The sequence below is a fragment of the Cucurbita pepo genome, chromosome 3 (genome assembly GCF_057944985.1).
Source record: "Cucurbita pepo subsp. pepo isolate OVF chromosome 3, ASM5794498v1, whole genome shotgun sequence".
NCBI lineage: Eukaryota > Viridiplantae > Streptophyta > Magnoliopsida > Cucurbitales > Cucurbitaceae > Cucurbita > Cucurbita pepo.
In genome coordinates, this window is record NC_141800.1 from 17,168,058 (window position 1) to 17,182,362 (window position 14,305).

A 14,305-nucleotide genomic window follows, 5' to 3' on the forward strand; every position below is an offset into this window, starting at 1 on the left:
AATATTAAATACATTTTACTAATATAAATAAAATATAAATAATAGATATTTTAACCCCCTTGCATCCGTGAACAACAGATAACTATCTTTTGGCTAACTTAGCCTCTCCCTCGGGATCAACAAGGGGTAGTACAGGAATATTCACTTGTTGTCCATTGTTTACACCTTTCGGCCTGATCTTAGGCCCCCTCCGTGGACAAACCTTGGAACCCTTAAGTTTTTGGGGGCATTGGATTCTCACCCATGTTTGCTTTACTCAAGCCAACATTCTCACTTTCGCTTCGTCCACCACTGCTCGTGCGGGTGCTTCCCTCTAAGGCGGAACGCTCCCCTACCGAAGCAGTTTTACATCCCACCGTTTCGGCAGATCGCTTAGCCCCCGCTCATCTTCAGCCCCCACAGTTTCGGCAGATCGCTTAGCCCCGTTCATCTTCGGCGCAAGAGTGCTCGATCATTTTAAAAAAACAAAACGTTCATTTATTAATTTAAATATTTATTTGATTTTTTTAATATATATATATATATATATATATATATATATATATATATATATATATATATATATTTTTTTTTTAAGATTTATTGAAAGTATATTAAATTTTAAATTATTAGGGGTAAAATTGAGGGACTAAAGTGTCTTTTCACGAGGTTTCACCAAAATGCCACAAAAAATGGATGTTGGCAGAGTAGATGGGAGGATTATCCTAACTACTTGTATTTGTAATTCTCGAAAAGGTAAGCGCCACGTGTCAAATTCTGATTCGTTACTACGACTTACAATACATTAATGAACTTGGACGGGGTGTCGTCTAGTTTCATCCCCTTGTAAGAACGCGCAAAAACGTCAATACGAACCCGAAAGCCTCCATTGTTGCGACCTCTAGAGATATGAAAATTCTCTCGTTTCGCTCTTTAGATCAATGGTTGCTTTGTGCTTTTAGAACGTGAAAGTGCGTGTAAATCTTTCTAATTTAGAGAGAGGGGATTTTGAATCTGTTTTGTTTGATCGGGAAGGACGATGAGCGACGGGAAGAAAGGAGATCAAAACTTGGAAGCTCCATTTCATGTTGTTCATAAGCTTCCTGCCGGTGATAGTCCCTATGTTCGAGCCAAACACGTCCAGGTATTCAACTTGGAATTAATTCATCAAGTTCATATAACGAACTGTAAGGATCATAATTCTCTGCTTTTTATATTTGATGTCTCGTTTCGTTCAATTTCTGTTCCGTGTATGGATGTATATTTATTGTTTGCACCGAGTTTCTGCCGGTTTTGGTGTTGGATTAGTTTCTCCGCAGTACAAATAAGATCCGTTTTGAATGTTGATTAACTTGTTTATCAGTAGGAAAACCGATTTTTCTAGAAAATGAATCTGAGACGGAAAATTTTCAGTCGATAACCATGAAAAAGGATATTCAGTTCATTATTACCAATAGCTTTTATACGGACGAATTTGGAAACTTTTGACTCTTGCTATACCTCATTTATCCTCAATCTGCTGAACTATATAAATGATCATTGTTATAGGGAATTGAAGTTTCATATTGTTCTCATTATAATGGATTGAAATGAAACTTTTTAAAATTCGAGGTATAATTGAAATGAACCTCATCTGAACTATTTTGATAATTTAAATAAAGAATTCAAGAATCTGCAATTATATTTGAACGCTTACAGTCCCAATTTTGGCATCTCCATTTCCTTCATAAATGCTCTTCATTCATAAATGCTCTTCATTCTTAAGTTGAGAAAATTTGAATTCTAAAATAAATTAGAATAGGAGATTGTGTTAGGAATCACGACTCTACATATGATATTGTCCAGTTTAAACATAAGGTCACTTTATTTTGTACTTTTCCAAAAGGCTTCATGCCAATGAAATGTATTCTTTTACTTGTAAATCCATGATCATTTCTTAAATTAGCCAACGTCATCCTAACCCTTCTCAATAAATTGGACTAGAACATAGAATATTGTGTTGATTGTGCTTTACGTTTCTTTTGACTCCTGCTTTCTAACGAATTGTCTATTATTTCTGCAAATTCAGCTCGTTGAGAAGGATCCAGAAGCAGCCATAGTCCTCTTTTGGAAGGCAATAAATGCGGGAGATAGAGTAGATAGTGCTCTGAAAGACATGGCAGTCGTCATGAAACAGCAAGATAGAGCACAAGAAGCCATTGAAGCCATAAATTCTTTCAGGGATCGCTGCTCCAAACAAGCTCAGGAGTCATTGGACAATGTTCTCATTGACTTGTACAAGGTAAACAAAAGATTTGGTTTCTGTGTTTTTGATAGTCAAAATCATATAATGTCTTAACCCCCTTAGAGCTAATTACTTAAAAAAATTATTCAAATTCAAAATTCCTCAAGTTGCATGTTTGTGGAAAGCATTTATGAAAACTTATGTGTTGTCGTTTTGACATGCTTGGCAGAAATGTGGAAGAGTTGAGGAGCAGATAGATCTGTTGAAGCAGAAACTTCGGATGATTAATCAAGGAGAAGCCTTCAATGGAAAGCCCACAAAGACAGCTCGCTCTCACGGAAAGAAGTTTCAGGTCACCATCAGGCAAGAGACTTCAAGGATACTGGTATGTGTCGGATGAAAGTTCACGTTGGCTAATTTAGGAAATGATCATGGGTTTATAATCAAGGAATACTATCTCCATTGGTATGAGGCCTTTTGGGGAAGCCCAAAACAAAGCCACGAAAGCTTATACTCAAAGGAGATAATATCATACTATTGTGGAGAGTCGTGTTCATTTAACCGTATGAACAGACCGCCCTCAATTCACTCCCCTTCTATTCGAAGGAAAGGAAACTTTTAAACATACAGAAACCAAACTAAAAAATAAACAAAAGATGCCTCCAATGGCATAGGAAAAGCTTAAATCTTAACTGTCTTGCATATATATGAAGGCTTTGTAGTTTGATATTAAAAAACATGAAACTCCGCCATTGCAGGGTAACTTGGGATGGGCGTATATGCAGCAAGAGAACCACAGAGCAGCAGAAGCCGTATACCAAAAGGCCCAAATCATAGACCCAGATGCAAACAAGGCCTGTAACTTGAGCCTGTGCCTGATGAAGCAATCTCGACATTCAGAAGCAAGGCTAGTGCTGGAACAAGTGCTGCAGAACAAGATTGCAGGATCCAACGACCAGAAATCAAGAAAACGAGCCGAAGAACTGATGAGGGAATTGGAAGAATCCCAATCGGCAAACAAGTCGTTTACTGAAGATGGATTCATCATCGAGGGACTTGATCAGTTGGTGATGAACCAATGGTCGCCGTTGAGATCTAGAAGGCTTCCAATTTTTGAAGAAATTTCCCAATTTAGAGATCAATTGGCTTGTTGATCCAATTTGGACTGGAGAGCTTATTTGGAGTTTAGAGTTTTGCGCCTTCCAGGTGTGTTTACTTCTTTTTTCTTTTCTTATTTTTCTTTTATTTTATACGTGAGAGAGATAGAGAGAGGGTGATGTGATTGGTTAAGAAGACTTTAAGAGCAGGGTGACGAAAGAAAGCTTGTTGTCATTTTGTGTTGTATAGTTGCAGGAGAGAGTCCATATCTCTTCCGTGTACACAATGGTTTCATTCAATAATGTAGTTGGTATTGATGACCAGCAGCAGATATAGTCCAAAAAATATGATGATTTTTACTTTTAAAGACAGAGTTTGAGGGTGTTAAATAATGGTTTTACCCCTTGGAAATAAATGCGATCACTTTCTCGTTGGTATAAGTTTGACAAATGTAACAAAGAAGATAATCCTCTAATGGATGAGATTCTCTTTCTTTTTGGGGCCAACCAACTTTTGGAGTAAAAAAATTATTCTCAAATCAAAGTGAATATGAGATGCGAAAGGCTTTACTTTCTCCCCTTTTTTTTCCCGGTCCAATATTTGAAGGAAGGCGAATCAGTCCATTCTATTTTTGTTTCACCTTCACCCTCCCGTGATTTTTGTTTCGCCTTCACCCTCCCGTGTACCCACCTTAGGCGGGGCGACTAAGATAAGCAAGCCCGTCCAATCCTCTAAGCATTACCCCTTTCCCGCCTTCGACTTCAAGCGGTAACCAGCTTGCTACTCTAACAGGTGGGTTTACTCTAACAGGTGGGTTTGAGCTAGTTGAAAAGTGTCTTTCGCTTCTCTTACTCCACTCTTTTCTCCTTCCTTCTTCCTCGTTCCTAGCCATCCAATTAGATATATATAGAAAGTTCTTTTACCATAAAGCCGATAAAGAATAAGAAATTGTAAGAGTTGTAGTAAAGAACCTTCCTTACCGAGTTAGTGGTCCGGATATCATGAGTGATAAAGGCTGAAATCTTGCAAAGAAATATGATGAAAAACAAACTAAAAAGTAACCGGTTATAGATTAAAAAAAAAAAAAAAAAAAAAAAAAAAAAAAAATACCAAAAAACAAAGAACATAAAAAAGGAAGTATCACTATTATTACATATCGGAGGATCCACAACATGAACCATAATAAACCGGGTCTACCTGAAGATTAAGGAATTGCTTATATATATATGTATCTATACATCAATACAAAATACAAAATACAGACTATCCTAGCAGAAAGGTGATGGGAATTGGGTACTACAGCCTAGAGAGAGATTCAAAGACATCAAAAATCAAAGATCTGCGAGTTGGGTATGCGAATCTATCTACCGAGAACGATCGTCCACCAATGTAGAGAGCCAGTGTACAATGTCGAGGGAAATCGAGATGGAACTTAACAATGAAAGCCATGACAGACCGACAAAATAATGATGAGAATCAAAGCAATGACAATACCGAGAACGATCAGTTTTATCTTCATATTCTGGAACCACATCTTCCTCCTCATTTTCGTTCCCTGCGTCCTGAAATCCTGAGCCTGAAATACAAAAGAATCCAATTCATCAACTTGGAATGAAAATAGCCTTAAAAAAAGGTGGCAATGCATCTTCAGGTTATTTATAAATTTTGGTTCTAATCAGTTGCTTTTCTTCATTGATTATCAAGATAGTGTATTTGAAGAAGACAAATCGATAAATGCAATCGAAGCCTAAACTCTGAGGTTGCTTCTGATCAAGCGACATGAATTTTACACAATCAACATAAAAATGTAAGAAATTTTTATTCAACCAACCTGTGAGCGGAGATTCTCTGTTTTATCCACTAACAACTCGATTTTCTCACCACGATCGAGAACCTGCCAAACAGATAAAAAAAAAAATAGTTGTTTCATGATTAAAATGTCATCCAAAAGGCCCCTTTTCAAGTTCAGTTCCACAAAAATTCCTCAGTAGATTTCAAGGTATCCTAATTATTCAGATACATGCAAGCCATGCAAGCATACATAACCTGGGGTGACATACCACCAAATCGAGCATTTAACTAATTCAAATGCACGCACATATAGGGGCGTGTATGTGATACGGGGAGATGAAACAGTTCATTATTTGCATCCCTACCCACCAAAAAAGAATAGAAACAAAAAGGTAAAAAAAGAAAGAAAGAAAAAATGTTTGAATTAACAAAGGACATGAACAGCATTTTAAATTATTGAAAACAATCCTTCACTCTAACAAAATCAACAAAATATTATTACGGCTCTTTACCTTCTCGATGTTTTCCATCATAACACCCTTGACTTCAGAAACCTGAGCCTTCACCTTAGCAAGCTTGCTGATCTCTTCAGGATGATCCACACAATATTGCATATGCTCCTTTAATTTTGATCTACAAAAATTAATTTGCCAATGAGTTCTAAAAATTGTATCAGAACACATCAGTTATCAATGGTTTCCATCTCATGGTTGGTACATTGGTTTATGTTTCTTATCTTCTTCACTAACTTCTTCTTCAGTTTAAAAAAAAAACATTTCTAAATATGTATTTAAGAACAGGAAATTAGAAAGAGTACCCAAATTCTTTGTTCAGACTGTTGGCAACAGCAGTCGCAGCTTTCCCACCACCATATCTCTTGTTGAAGTCTTCCTTGACGCGCTCAAGAAAAGCAATAGGAACTTGTCTACCAGCAGCTTCAACAGCAACTACACAATAAGCTGCAGAAAACGGAACAGAAAGTTAGATGTAAATAAAATCATGAGGGAACTTAATGGTTGGAATCGATCATAAGTGATCATAAGGAGCTTATGCAATCCACCAACAGCTAACCAAGTTTTTAATACAAGCAATTGCAACTGAGCAAATAAAACAATGCCAAGTTCTTCACATTGATACCTCCATTTCTAATTCAGTATTTTTGCTCAGCTTAGATCAGCCTGGATTCGAAACAGTGCATTTTCCCTCCAAGGTGATCTCGTGCTCCTTTCTTTTCGAGGTAACCAAAAACACGAATTCTTTCTCTCTCTCTCTCTCTCTTTATTATTATTATTTTTTTTTTCTTTAAAAAAGGAAATAACTCCGATCGTTTTAGCCGCCTTTTAGTGTTTATAAACAAACCTCAATTCTCGTGGAACTATAAAATATCCACCGATCAAGATAAGCAAAATGTCCGAATCTGATGTGATTCAAGATGTACCATGAGCTATAATACACTAACACACTAATGACCAAACCTTCAGAAGATTAAAAAAACGATGGATCTGTAACAGTGACGAAATGACATTGAAAACGAAGAGAAGAATCTCGTAAAGGAAAGCTCAACAAACGAATAAATCATAACGAGATCTGGATCAAAACAAACTGTAGCATTAATTCAGATAAATGAAACGTACTGAATCCGTTCTCGACGAGATAATTGAAGGTGTGGCCATCGCAGTTGTAGGTGAACTTATTATTCGAAGCAGGGAGCTTCTGGAGGCATTGAGAGGCGATGCTAGTGAAATTTCCGGTGAACTCTGTATACTCAGCGAGAATCACCGTTCCTCTAGCCACAAAGCTGTAGATCAACGACTGTTGCCCCATTTCCGAAAGAACCCTAACTCAACAACAATCATAGATCGAGATTTAAGAAGATCGATGCAATGCCAAAGAAACAAAATCAAAACAAACAAACAAACAAACACAGAGCGAACTTCAGGACAATGGAGAAGATCAAACCAGATCGGCGAAGGAGGCTGAAAAATCCTTACCAATACTAGCTGCTTCCAAACTCCTCTTCGAGTGAGCGCGTATATAGAGCGAGACGGAAATTTCGGGGTTCAAAATATCGGAAGAGGAGGTTCCTCAACGCTTACCTTTACCTTTAAATATAGTTGGGAACTGCAAGGGAGCATTACGAACGTCGGTTGAGACTTGGGGGACTGTACGACATAAATATATTTAAATAAAAATAAAAATAATAATAATAAATCCGAATTTAAACGCTCCCCCGGTTCTTTTTGAATTTCGAATCTTTTTTTCCTGCTTAAATCATCTAACTAAGTTATTGCCTATTTAGTTCACTCTTGAATAAGCACGATGTTTGAGTTCGAGTCTCCTTCCACGGCTTAAAACTTACGTTTTTATGTATTATTTCACTTTCTGATAACGGGTATTTTCATCTTTCCATCACAGTACTAGTTCACAATCGAGCCACTCTTGCCCCAATTCTTTTTCGTGGGCTTCTTTGAGGCCCAAACATAGGTGGGTCATGTATCTCGAGGTCCATACCAATGAGGGGCGGTGGTGAAATTAACTAGTGCGTGAGTCTCATAGCCAAAGAGTGATCCTGAGGTCAAGAGTTCGAGCTTCTCAAACCAAAATTCTTTTTTCATTCGCTTCTTTGAAGTCCAAGTAGATCAGTGTGTACTTCAAGGTTTATACTAATAGGCGTGGTGACGTAGTTGGCTAGCGCATAGGTCTCATAGCTTGGAGAGTGATCATGTGGTCAAGAATTTGAGCCTCTCTCACCCCAATTATTTTTTTCGTTGGTTTCTTTGAGGTCCAAGTAGGTCAGCGTGTACCTCAAGCCTGTACCAGCAGGGGGTGATCCTGAGGTCGAGAATTCGAGCCTCTCTCACCCCAATGAATTTTTTCATCGGTTTCTTTGAGGTCCAAGTAGGTCAACGTGTACCTCAAAGCCCATATCAATAGGGGGTGGTGGCGCAGTTGGCTAGCGCGTAGGTCTCATAGCTTTGTAGTGTGATCCTGAGGTCGAGAGTTCGAGCCTCTCTCACCTCAATTATTTTTTTCATCGGTTTCTTTGAGGTCCAAGTAGGTCAACGTGTACCTCAAGGCCCACATTAGCAAGGGGTGGTGGCGCAGTTGGCTAGCGCGTAGGTCTCATAGCTTTGTAGAGTGATCCTGAGGTTGAGAGTTCGAGCCTCTCTCACCCCATTTATTTTTTTCATCGGTTTCTTTGAGGTCAAGTAGGTCAACGTGTACCTCAAGGCACACATCAGTAAGGGGTGGTGGCGCAGTTGGCTAGCGCGTAGGTCTCATAGCTTTGTAGAGTGATCCTGAGGTCGAGAGTTCGAGACTCTCTCACCCCAATTATTTTTTTCATCGGTTTCTTTGAGGTCAAGTAGGTCAACGTGTACCTCAAGGCACACATCAGTAAGGGGTGGTGGCGCAGTTGGCTAGCGCGTAGGTCTCATAGCTTTGTAGAGTGATCCTGAGGTCGAGAGTTCGAGCCTCTCTCACCCCAATTATTTTTTTCATCGGTTTCTTTGAGGTCCAAGTAGGTCAACGTGTACCTCAAGGGCCACATCAGCAAGGGGTGGTGGTGCAGTTGGCTAGCGCGTAGGTCTCATAGCTTTGTAGAGTGATCATGAGGTCGAGAGTTCGAGCCTCTCTCACCCCAATTATTTTTTCCATCGGTTTCTTTGAGGTCCAAGTAGGTCAACGTGTACCTCAAGGACCACATCAACAGGGGGTGGTGGCGCAGTTGGCTAGCGCGTAGGTCTCATAGCTTTGTAGAGTGATCCTGAGGTCGAGAGTTCGAGCCTCTCTCACCCCAATTATTTTTTTCATCGGTTTCTTTGAGGTCCAAGTAGGTCAACGTGTACCTCAAGGCACACATCAGCAAGGGGTGGTGGTGCAGTTGGCTAGCGCGTAGGTCGCATAGCTTTGTAGAGTGATCCTGAGGTCGAGAGTTCGAGCCTCTCTCACCCCAATTATTTTTTGCATCGGTTTTTTTGAGGTCCAAGTAGGTCAACGTGTACCTCAAGGGCCACATCAGCAAGGGGTGGTGGCGCAGTTGGCTAGCGCGTAGGTCTCATAGCTTTGTAGAGTGATCCTGGGGTCGAGAGTTTGAGCCTCTCTCACCCCAATTATTTTTTTCATCGGTTTCTTTGAGGTCCAAGTAGGTCAACGTGTACCTCAAGGGCCACATCAGCAAGGGGTGGTGGCGCAGTTGGCTAGCGCGTAGGTCTCATAGCTTTGTAGAGTGATCCTGAGGTCGAGAGTTCGAGCCTCTCTCACCCCAATTATTTTTTGCATCGGTTTCTTTGAGGTCCAAGTAGGTCAACGTGTACCTCAAAGGCCACATCAGCAAGGGGTGGTGGCGCAGTTGGCTAGCGCGTAGGTCTCATAGCTTTGTAGAGTGATCCTGAGGTCGATAGTTCGATCCTCTCTCACCCCAATTATTTTTTGCATCGGTTTCTTTGAGGTCCAAGTAGGTCAACGTGTACCTCAAGGGCCACATCAGCAAGGGGTGGTGGCGCAGTTGGCTAGCGCGTAGGTCTCATAGCTTTGTAGAGTGATCCTGAGGTCGAGAGTTCGAGCCTCTCTCACCCCAATTATTTTTTGCATCGGTTTTTTTGAGGTCCAAGTAGGTCAACGTGTACCTCAAGGCCCACATCAGCAAGGGGTGGTGGCGCAGTTGGCTAACGCGTAGGTCTCATAGCTTTGTAGAGTGATCCTGAGGTCGAGAGTTCGAGCCTCTCTCACCCCAATTATTTTTTTCATCGGTTTCTTTGAGGTCCAAGTAGGTCAACGTGTACCTCAAGGCCCACATCAACAGGGGGTGGTGGCGTAGTTGGCTAGTGCGTAGGTCTCATAGCTTTGTAGAGTGATCCTAATGTCGATAGTTCGATCCTCTCTCACCCCAAGTATTTTTTTCATCGGTTTCTTTGAGGTCCAAGTAGGTCAACGTGTACCTCAAGGCACAAATCAGCAAGGGGTGGTGGCGCAGTTGGCTAGCGCGTAGGTCTCATAGCTTTGTAGAGTGATCCTGAGGTCGAGAGTTCGAGCCTCTCTCACCCCAATTATGTTTTTCATCGGTTTCTTTGAGGTCCAAGTAGGTCAACGTGTACCTCAAGGCACACATCAGCAAGGGGTGGTGGTGCAGTTGGCTAGCGCGTAGGTCTCATAGCTTTGTAGAGTGATCCTGAGGTCGAGAGTTCGAGCCTCTCTCACCCCAATTATTTTTTGCATCGGTTTCTTTGAGGTCCAAGTAGGTCAACGTGTACCTCAAGGGCCACATCAGCAAGGGGTGGTGGCGCAGTTGGCTAGCGCGTAGGTCTCATAGCTTTGTAGAGTGATCCTGGGGTCGAGAGTTTGAGCCTCTCTCACCCCAATTATTTTTTTCATCGGTTTCTTTGAGGTCCAAGTAGGTCAACGTGTACCTCAAGGGCCACATCAGCAAGGGGTGGTGGCGCAGTTGGCTAGCGCGTAGGTCTCATAGCTTTGTAGAGTGATCCTGAGGTCGAGAGTTCGAGCCTCTCTCACCCCAATTATTTTTTGCATCGGTTTCTTTGAGGTCCAAGTAGGTCAACGTGTACCTCAAGGGCCACATCAGCAAGGGGTGGTGGCGTAGTTGGCTAGCGCGTAGGTCTCATAGCTTTGTAGAGTGATCCTGAGGTCGATAGTTCGATCCTCTCTCACCCCAATTATTTTTTGCATCGGTTTCTTTGAGGTCCAAGTAGGTCAACGTGTACCTCAAGGGCCACATCAGCAAGGGGTGGTGGCGCAGTTGGCTAGCGCGTAGGTCTCATAGCTTTGTAGAGTGATCCTGAGGTCGAGAGTTCGAGCCTCTCTCACCCCAATTATTTTTTGCATCGGTTTCTTTGAGGTCCAAGTAGGTCAACGTGTACCTCAAGGCCCACATCAGCAAGGGGTGGTGGCGCAGTTGGCTAACGCGTAGGTCTCATAGCTTTGTAGAGTGATCTTGAGGTCGAGAGTTCGAGCCTCTCTAACCCCAATTATTTTTTTCATCGGTTTCTTTGAGGTCCAAGTAGGTCAACGTGTACCTCAAGGCCCACATCAACAGGGGGTGGTGGCGTAGTTGGCTAGTGCGTAGGTCTCATAGCTTTGTAGAGTGATCCTGATGTCGATAGTTCGATCCTCTCTCACCCCAAGTATTTTTTTCATCGGTTTCTTTGAGGTCCAAGTAGGTCAACGTGTACCTCAAGGCACACATCAGCAAGGGGTGGTGGCGCAGTTGGCTAGCGCGTAGGTCTCATAGCTTTGTAGAGTGATCCTGAGGTCGAGAGTTCGAGCCTCTCTCACCCCAATTATTTTTTTCATCGGTTTCTTTGAGGTCCAAGTAGGTCAACGTGTACCTCAAGGCCCACATCAGCAAGGGGTGGTGGTGCAGTTGGCTAGCGCGTAGGTCTCATAGCTTTGTAGAGTGATCATGAGGTCGAGAGTTCGAGCCTCTCTTACCCCAATTATTTTTTCCATCGGTTTCTTTGAGGTCCAAGTAGGTCAAAGTGTACCTCAAGGCTTGCATCAACAGGGGTGGTGGCGAAGTTGGCTAGCGTGTAGGTCACATAGCTTTGTAGAGTGATCCTGAGGTCGACAGTTCGAGCCTCTCTCACCATAATTTTGTTTTTCATCCGTTTCTTTGAGGTCCAAGTAGGTCAACGTGTACCTCAAGGCCCACATCAGCAAGGGGGTTGTGGCGCAGTTGGCTAGCGCGTAGGTCTCATAGCTTTGTAGAGCGATCCTGAGGTCGAGAGTTCGAGCCTCTCTCACCCCAATTATTTTTTTCATCGGCTTCTTTGATGTCCAAGTAGGTCAACGTGTACCTCAAGGCCCACATCAACTGGCGGTGGTGGCGCAGTTGGCTAGCGCGTAGGTCTCATAGCTTTGTAGAGCGATCCTGAGGTCAAGAGTTCGAGCCTCTCTCACCCCAATTATTTTTTCCATCGGTTTCTTTGAGGTCCAAGTACGTCAACGTGTACCTCAAGGCCCACATCAATAGGGGGTGGTGGCGCAGTTGGCTATCGCGTAGGTCTCATAGCTTTGTAGAGCGATCCTGAGGTCGAGAGTTCGAGCCTCTCTCACCCCAATTATTTTTTTCATCGGCTTCTTTGAGGTCCAAGTAGGTCAACGTGTACCTCAAGGCCCACATCAACAGGGGGTGGTGGCGCAGTTGGCTAGTGCGTAGGTCTCATAGCTTTGTAGAGTGATCCTAAGGTCGTGAGTTCAAGCCTCTCTCACCTCAATTAATTTTTTCATCGGTTTCTTTGAAGTCCAAGTAGGTCAACGTGTACCTCAAGGCCCACATCAGCACCGGGTGGTGGTGCAGTTGGCTAGCGCGTAGGTCTCATAGCTTTGTAGAGCGATCCTGAGGTCGAGAGTTCGAGCCTCTCTCACCCCAATTGTTTTTTTCATCGGCTTCTTTGAGGTCCAAGTAGGTCAACGTGTACCTCAAGGCCCACATCAACAAGGGGTGGTGGCGCGGTTGGCTAGCGCGTAGGTCTCATAGCTTTGTAGAGCGATCCTGAGGTCGAAATTTCGAGCCTCTCAAACCCTAATTGTTTTTTTCATCGGCTTCTTTGAGGTCCAAGTAGGTCAACATGTACCGCAAGGCCCACATCAACAGGGGGTGGTGGTGCAGTTGGCGTAGGTCTCATAGCTTTGTAGAGCGATCCTGAGGTCGAGAGTTCGAGCCTTTCTCACCCCAATTAATTTTTTCATCGGTTTCTTTGAAGTCCAAGTAGGTAAACATGTACGAGAGTTCGAGCCTTTCTCACCCCAATTAATTTTTTCATCGGTTTCTTTGAAGTCCAAGTAGGTCAACATGTACCTCAAGGCCCACATCAGCAAGGGGGTGGTGGCGCAGTTGGCTAGCGCGTAGGTCTCATAGCTTTGTAGAGCGATCCTGAGGTCGAGAGTTCGAGCCTCTCTCACCCCTATTATTTTTTTCATCGGCTTCTTTGAGGTCCAAGTAGGTCAACGTGTACCTCAAGGCCCACATCAACAGGGGGTGGTGGCGCAGTTGGCTAGCGCGTAGGTCTCATAGCTTTGTAGAGCGATCCTGAGGTCGAAAGTTCAAGCCTCTCTCACCGCAATTGTTTTTTTCATCGGCTTCTTTGAGGTCCAAGTAGGTCAACGTGTACCTCAAGGCCCACATCAACAGGGGGTGGTGGCGCAGTTGGCTAGCGCGTAGGTCTCATAGCTTTTTAGAGCGATCCTGAGGTCGAGAGTTCGAGCCTCTCTCACCCCAATTAATTTTTTCATCGGTTTCTTTGAAGTCCAAGTAGGTCAACATGTACCTCAAGGCCCACATCAGCAAGGGGGTGGTGGCGCAGTTGGCTAGCGCGTAGGTCTCATAGCTTTGTAGAGCGATCCTGAGGTCGAAAGTTCAAACCTCTCTCACCCCAATTATTTTTTTCATCGGCTTCTTTGAGGTCCAAGTAGGTCAACGTGTACCTCAAGGCCCACATCAACAGGGGGTGGTGGCGCAGTTTGCTAGCGCGTAGGTCTCATTGCTTTGTAGAGCGATCCTAAGGTCGAGAGTTCGAGCCTCTCTCACCCCAATTATTTTTTTCATCGGCTTCTTTGAGGTCCAAGTTGTTCAACGTGTACCTCAAGGCCCACATCAACAGGGGGGTAGTGGCGTAGTTGGCTAGCGCGTAGGTCTCATAGCTTTGTAGAGCGATCCTGAGGTCGAGAGTTCGAGCCTCTCTCACCCCAATTATTTTTTTCATCGGCTTCTTTGAGGTCCAAGTAGGCCAACGTGTACCTCAAGGCCCACATCAACAGGGGGTGGTGGCGCAGTTGGCTAGCGCGTAGGTCTCATAGCTTTGTAGAGCGATCCTGAGGTCGAGAGTTCGAGCCTCTCTCACCCCAATTATTTTTTTCATCGGCTTCTTTGAGGTCCAAGTAGGTCAACTTGTACCTCAAGGCCCACATTAGCAAGGGGGTGGTGGTGCAGTTGGCTAGCGTGTAGGTCTCATAGCTTTGTAGAGCGATCCTGAGGTCGAGAGTTCGAGCCTCTCTCACCCCAATTATTTTTTTCATCGGCTTCTTTGACGTCCAAGTAGGTCAACGTGTACCTCAAGGCCCACATCAACAGGGGGTGGTGGCGCAGTTGGCTAGTGCGTAGGTCTCATAGCTTTGTAGAGTGATCCTGAGGTCGTGAGTTCAAGCCTCTCTCACCTCAATTAATTTTTTCATCGGTTTCTTTGAAGTCCAAGTAGG

General features: G+C 43.3%; 2 protein-coding genes and 16 non-coding genes across 18 annotated transcripts; 17 read left to right on the forward strand and 1 right to left on the reverse strand.

Moving 5' to 3' along the window:
• The first annotated feature begins 842 nt into the window (after positions 1 to 842).
• On the forward strand, positions 843 to 3,625 carry LOC111791642 (protein SULFUR DEFICIENCY-INDUCED 1). The gene is made up of 4 exons (XM_023673049.2): positions 843 to 1,123; positions 2,048 to 2,260; positions 2,433 to 2,588; positions 2,962 to 3,625. Exons 1-4 carry the CDS (start codon positions 1,019 to 1,021, stop codon positions 3,355 to 3,357), a joined length of 870 nt encoding a protein of 289 aa, XP_023528817.1. The 5' UTR covers positions 843 to 1,018; the 3' UTR covers positions 3,358 to 3,625.
• Positions 3,626 to 4,427: 802 nt separating this feature from the next.
• Positions 4,428 to 7,244, reverse strand: VAMP726 (vesicle-associated membrane protein 726). The gene is made up of 6 exons (XM_023670262.2): positions 7,084 to 7,244; positions 6,727 to 6,929; positions 5,910 to 6,051; positions 5,605 to 5,725; positions 5,133 to 5,195; positions 4,428 to 4,877 (listed from the first exon to the last, which is right to left on the reverse strand). Exons 2-6 carry the CDS (start codon positions 6,914 to 6,916, stop codon positions 4,734 to 4,736), a joined length of 660 nt encoding a protein of 219 aa, XP_023526030.2. The 5' UTR covers positions 6,917 to 6,929; positions 7,084 to 7,244; the 3' UTR covers positions 4,428 to 4,733.
• A 782-nt stretch (positions 7,245 to 8,026) lies between these two features.
• On the forward strand, positions 8,027 to 8,113 carry TRNAM-CAU (transfer RNA methionine (anticodon CAU)). The gene is given in 2 exon segments: positions 8,027 to 8,064; positions 8,078 to 8,113. It is a non-coding gene; the product is annotated as a tRNA-Met (tRNA).
• Positions 8,114 to 8,182: 69 nt separating this feature from the next.
• TRNAM-CAU (transfer RNA methionine (anticodon CAU)) lies at positions 8,183 to 8,269 on the forward strand. Its single transcript is given in 2 exon segments — positions 8,183 to 8,220; positions 8,234 to 8,269. It is a non-coding gene; the product is annotated as a tRNA-Met (tRNA).
• Positions 8,270 to 8,337: 68 nt separating this feature from the next.
• TRNAM-CAU (transfer RNA methionine (anticodon CAU)) lies at positions 8,338 to 8,424 on the forward strand. The gene is given in 2 exon segments: positions 8,338 to 8,375; positions 8,389 to 8,424. It is a non-coding gene; the product is annotated as a tRNA-Met (tRNA).
• A 68-nt stretch (positions 8,425 to 8,492) lies between these two features.
• Positions 8,493 to 8,579, forward strand: TRNAM-CAU (transfer RNA methionine (anticodon CAU)). Its single transcript is given in 2 exon segments — positions 8,493 to 8,530; positions 8,544 to 8,579. It is a non-coding gene; the product is annotated as a tRNA-Met (tRNA).
• Positions 8,580 to 8,804: 225 nt separating this feature from the next.
• Positions 8,805 to 8,891, forward strand: TRNAM-CAU (transfer RNA methionine (anticodon CAU)). The gene is given in 2 exon segments: positions 8,805 to 8,842; positions 8,856 to 8,891. It is a non-coding gene; the product is annotated as a tRNA-Met (tRNA).
• A 381-nt stretch (positions 8,892 to 9,272) lies between these two features.
• Positions 9,273 to 9,359, forward strand: TRNAM-CAU (transfer RNA methionine (anticodon CAU)). Its single transcript is given in 2 exon segments — positions 9,273 to 9,310; positions 9,324 to 9,359. It is a non-coding gene; the product is annotated as a tRNA-Met (tRNA).
• Positions 9,360 to 9,584: 225 nt separating this feature from the next.
• Positions 9,585 to 9,671, forward strand: TRNAM-CAU (transfer RNA methionine (anticodon CAU)). Its single transcript is given in 2 exon segments — positions 9,585 to 9,622; positions 9,636 to 9,671. It is a non-coding gene; the product is annotated as a tRNA-Met (tRNA).
• Positions 9,672 to 9,740: 69 nt separating this feature from the next.
• Positions 9,741 to 9,827, forward strand: TRNAM-CAU (transfer RNA methionine (anticodon CAU)). The gene is given in 2 exon segments: positions 9,741 to 9,778; positions 9,792 to 9,827. It is a non-coding gene; the product is annotated as a tRNA-Met (tRNA).
• A 225-nt stretch (positions 9,828 to 10,052) lies between these two features.
• On the forward strand, positions 10,053 to 10,139 carry TRNAM-CAU (transfer RNA methionine (anticodon CAU)). The gene is given in 2 exon segments: positions 10,053 to 10,090; positions 10,104 to 10,139. It is a non-coding gene; the product is annotated as a tRNA-Met (tRNA).
• A 69-nt stretch (positions 10,140 to 10,208) lies between these two features.
• On the forward strand, positions 10,209 to 10,295 carry TRNAM-CAU (transfer RNA methionine (anticodon CAU)). The gene is given in 2 exon segments: positions 10,209 to 10,246; positions 10,260 to 10,295. It is a non-coding gene; the product is annotated as a tRNA-Met (tRNA).
• A 225-nt stretch (positions 10,296 to 10,520) lies between these two features.
• On the forward strand, positions 10,521 to 10,607 carry TRNAM-CAU (transfer RNA methionine (anticodon CAU)). Its single transcript is given in 2 exon segments — positions 10,521 to 10,558; positions 10,572 to 10,607. It is a non-coding gene; the product is annotated as a tRNA-Met (tRNA).
• A 225-nt stretch (positions 10,608 to 10,832) lies between these two features.
• On the forward strand, positions 10,833 to 10,919 carry TRNAM-CAU (transfer RNA methionine (anticodon CAU)). The gene is given in 2 exon segments: positions 10,833 to 10,870; positions 10,884 to 10,919. It is a non-coding gene; the product is annotated as a tRNA-Met (tRNA).
• Positions 10,920 to 11,300: 381 nt separating this feature from the next.
• On the forward strand, positions 11,301 to 11,387 carry TRNAM-CAU (transfer RNA methionine (anticodon CAU)). The gene is given in 2 exon segments: positions 11,301 to 11,338; positions 11,352 to 11,387. It is a non-coding gene; the product is annotated as a tRNA-Met (tRNA).
• A 1,542-nt stretch (positions 11,388 to 12,929) lies between these two features.
• TRNAM-CAU (transfer RNA methionine (anticodon CAU)) lies at positions 12,930 to 13,016 on the forward strand. The gene is given in 2 exon segments: positions 12,930 to 12,967; positions 12,981 to 13,016. It is a non-coding gene; the product is annotated as a tRNA-Met (tRNA).
• A 225-nt stretch (positions 13,017 to 13,241) lies between these two features.
• Positions 13,242 to 13,328, forward strand: TRNAM-CAU (transfer RNA methionine (anticodon CAU)). The gene is given in 2 exon segments: positions 13,242 to 13,279; positions 13,293 to 13,328. It is a non-coding gene; the product is annotated as a tRNA-Met (tRNA).
• A 539-nt stretch (positions 13,329 to 13,867) lies between these two features.
• On the forward strand, positions 13,868 to 13,954 carry TRNAM-CAU (transfer RNA methionine (anticodon CAU)). The gene is given in 2 exon segments: positions 13,868 to 13,905; positions 13,919 to 13,954. It is a non-coding gene; the product is annotated as a tRNA-Met (tRNA).
• Positions 13,955 to 14,305: the final 351 nt, after the last annotated feature.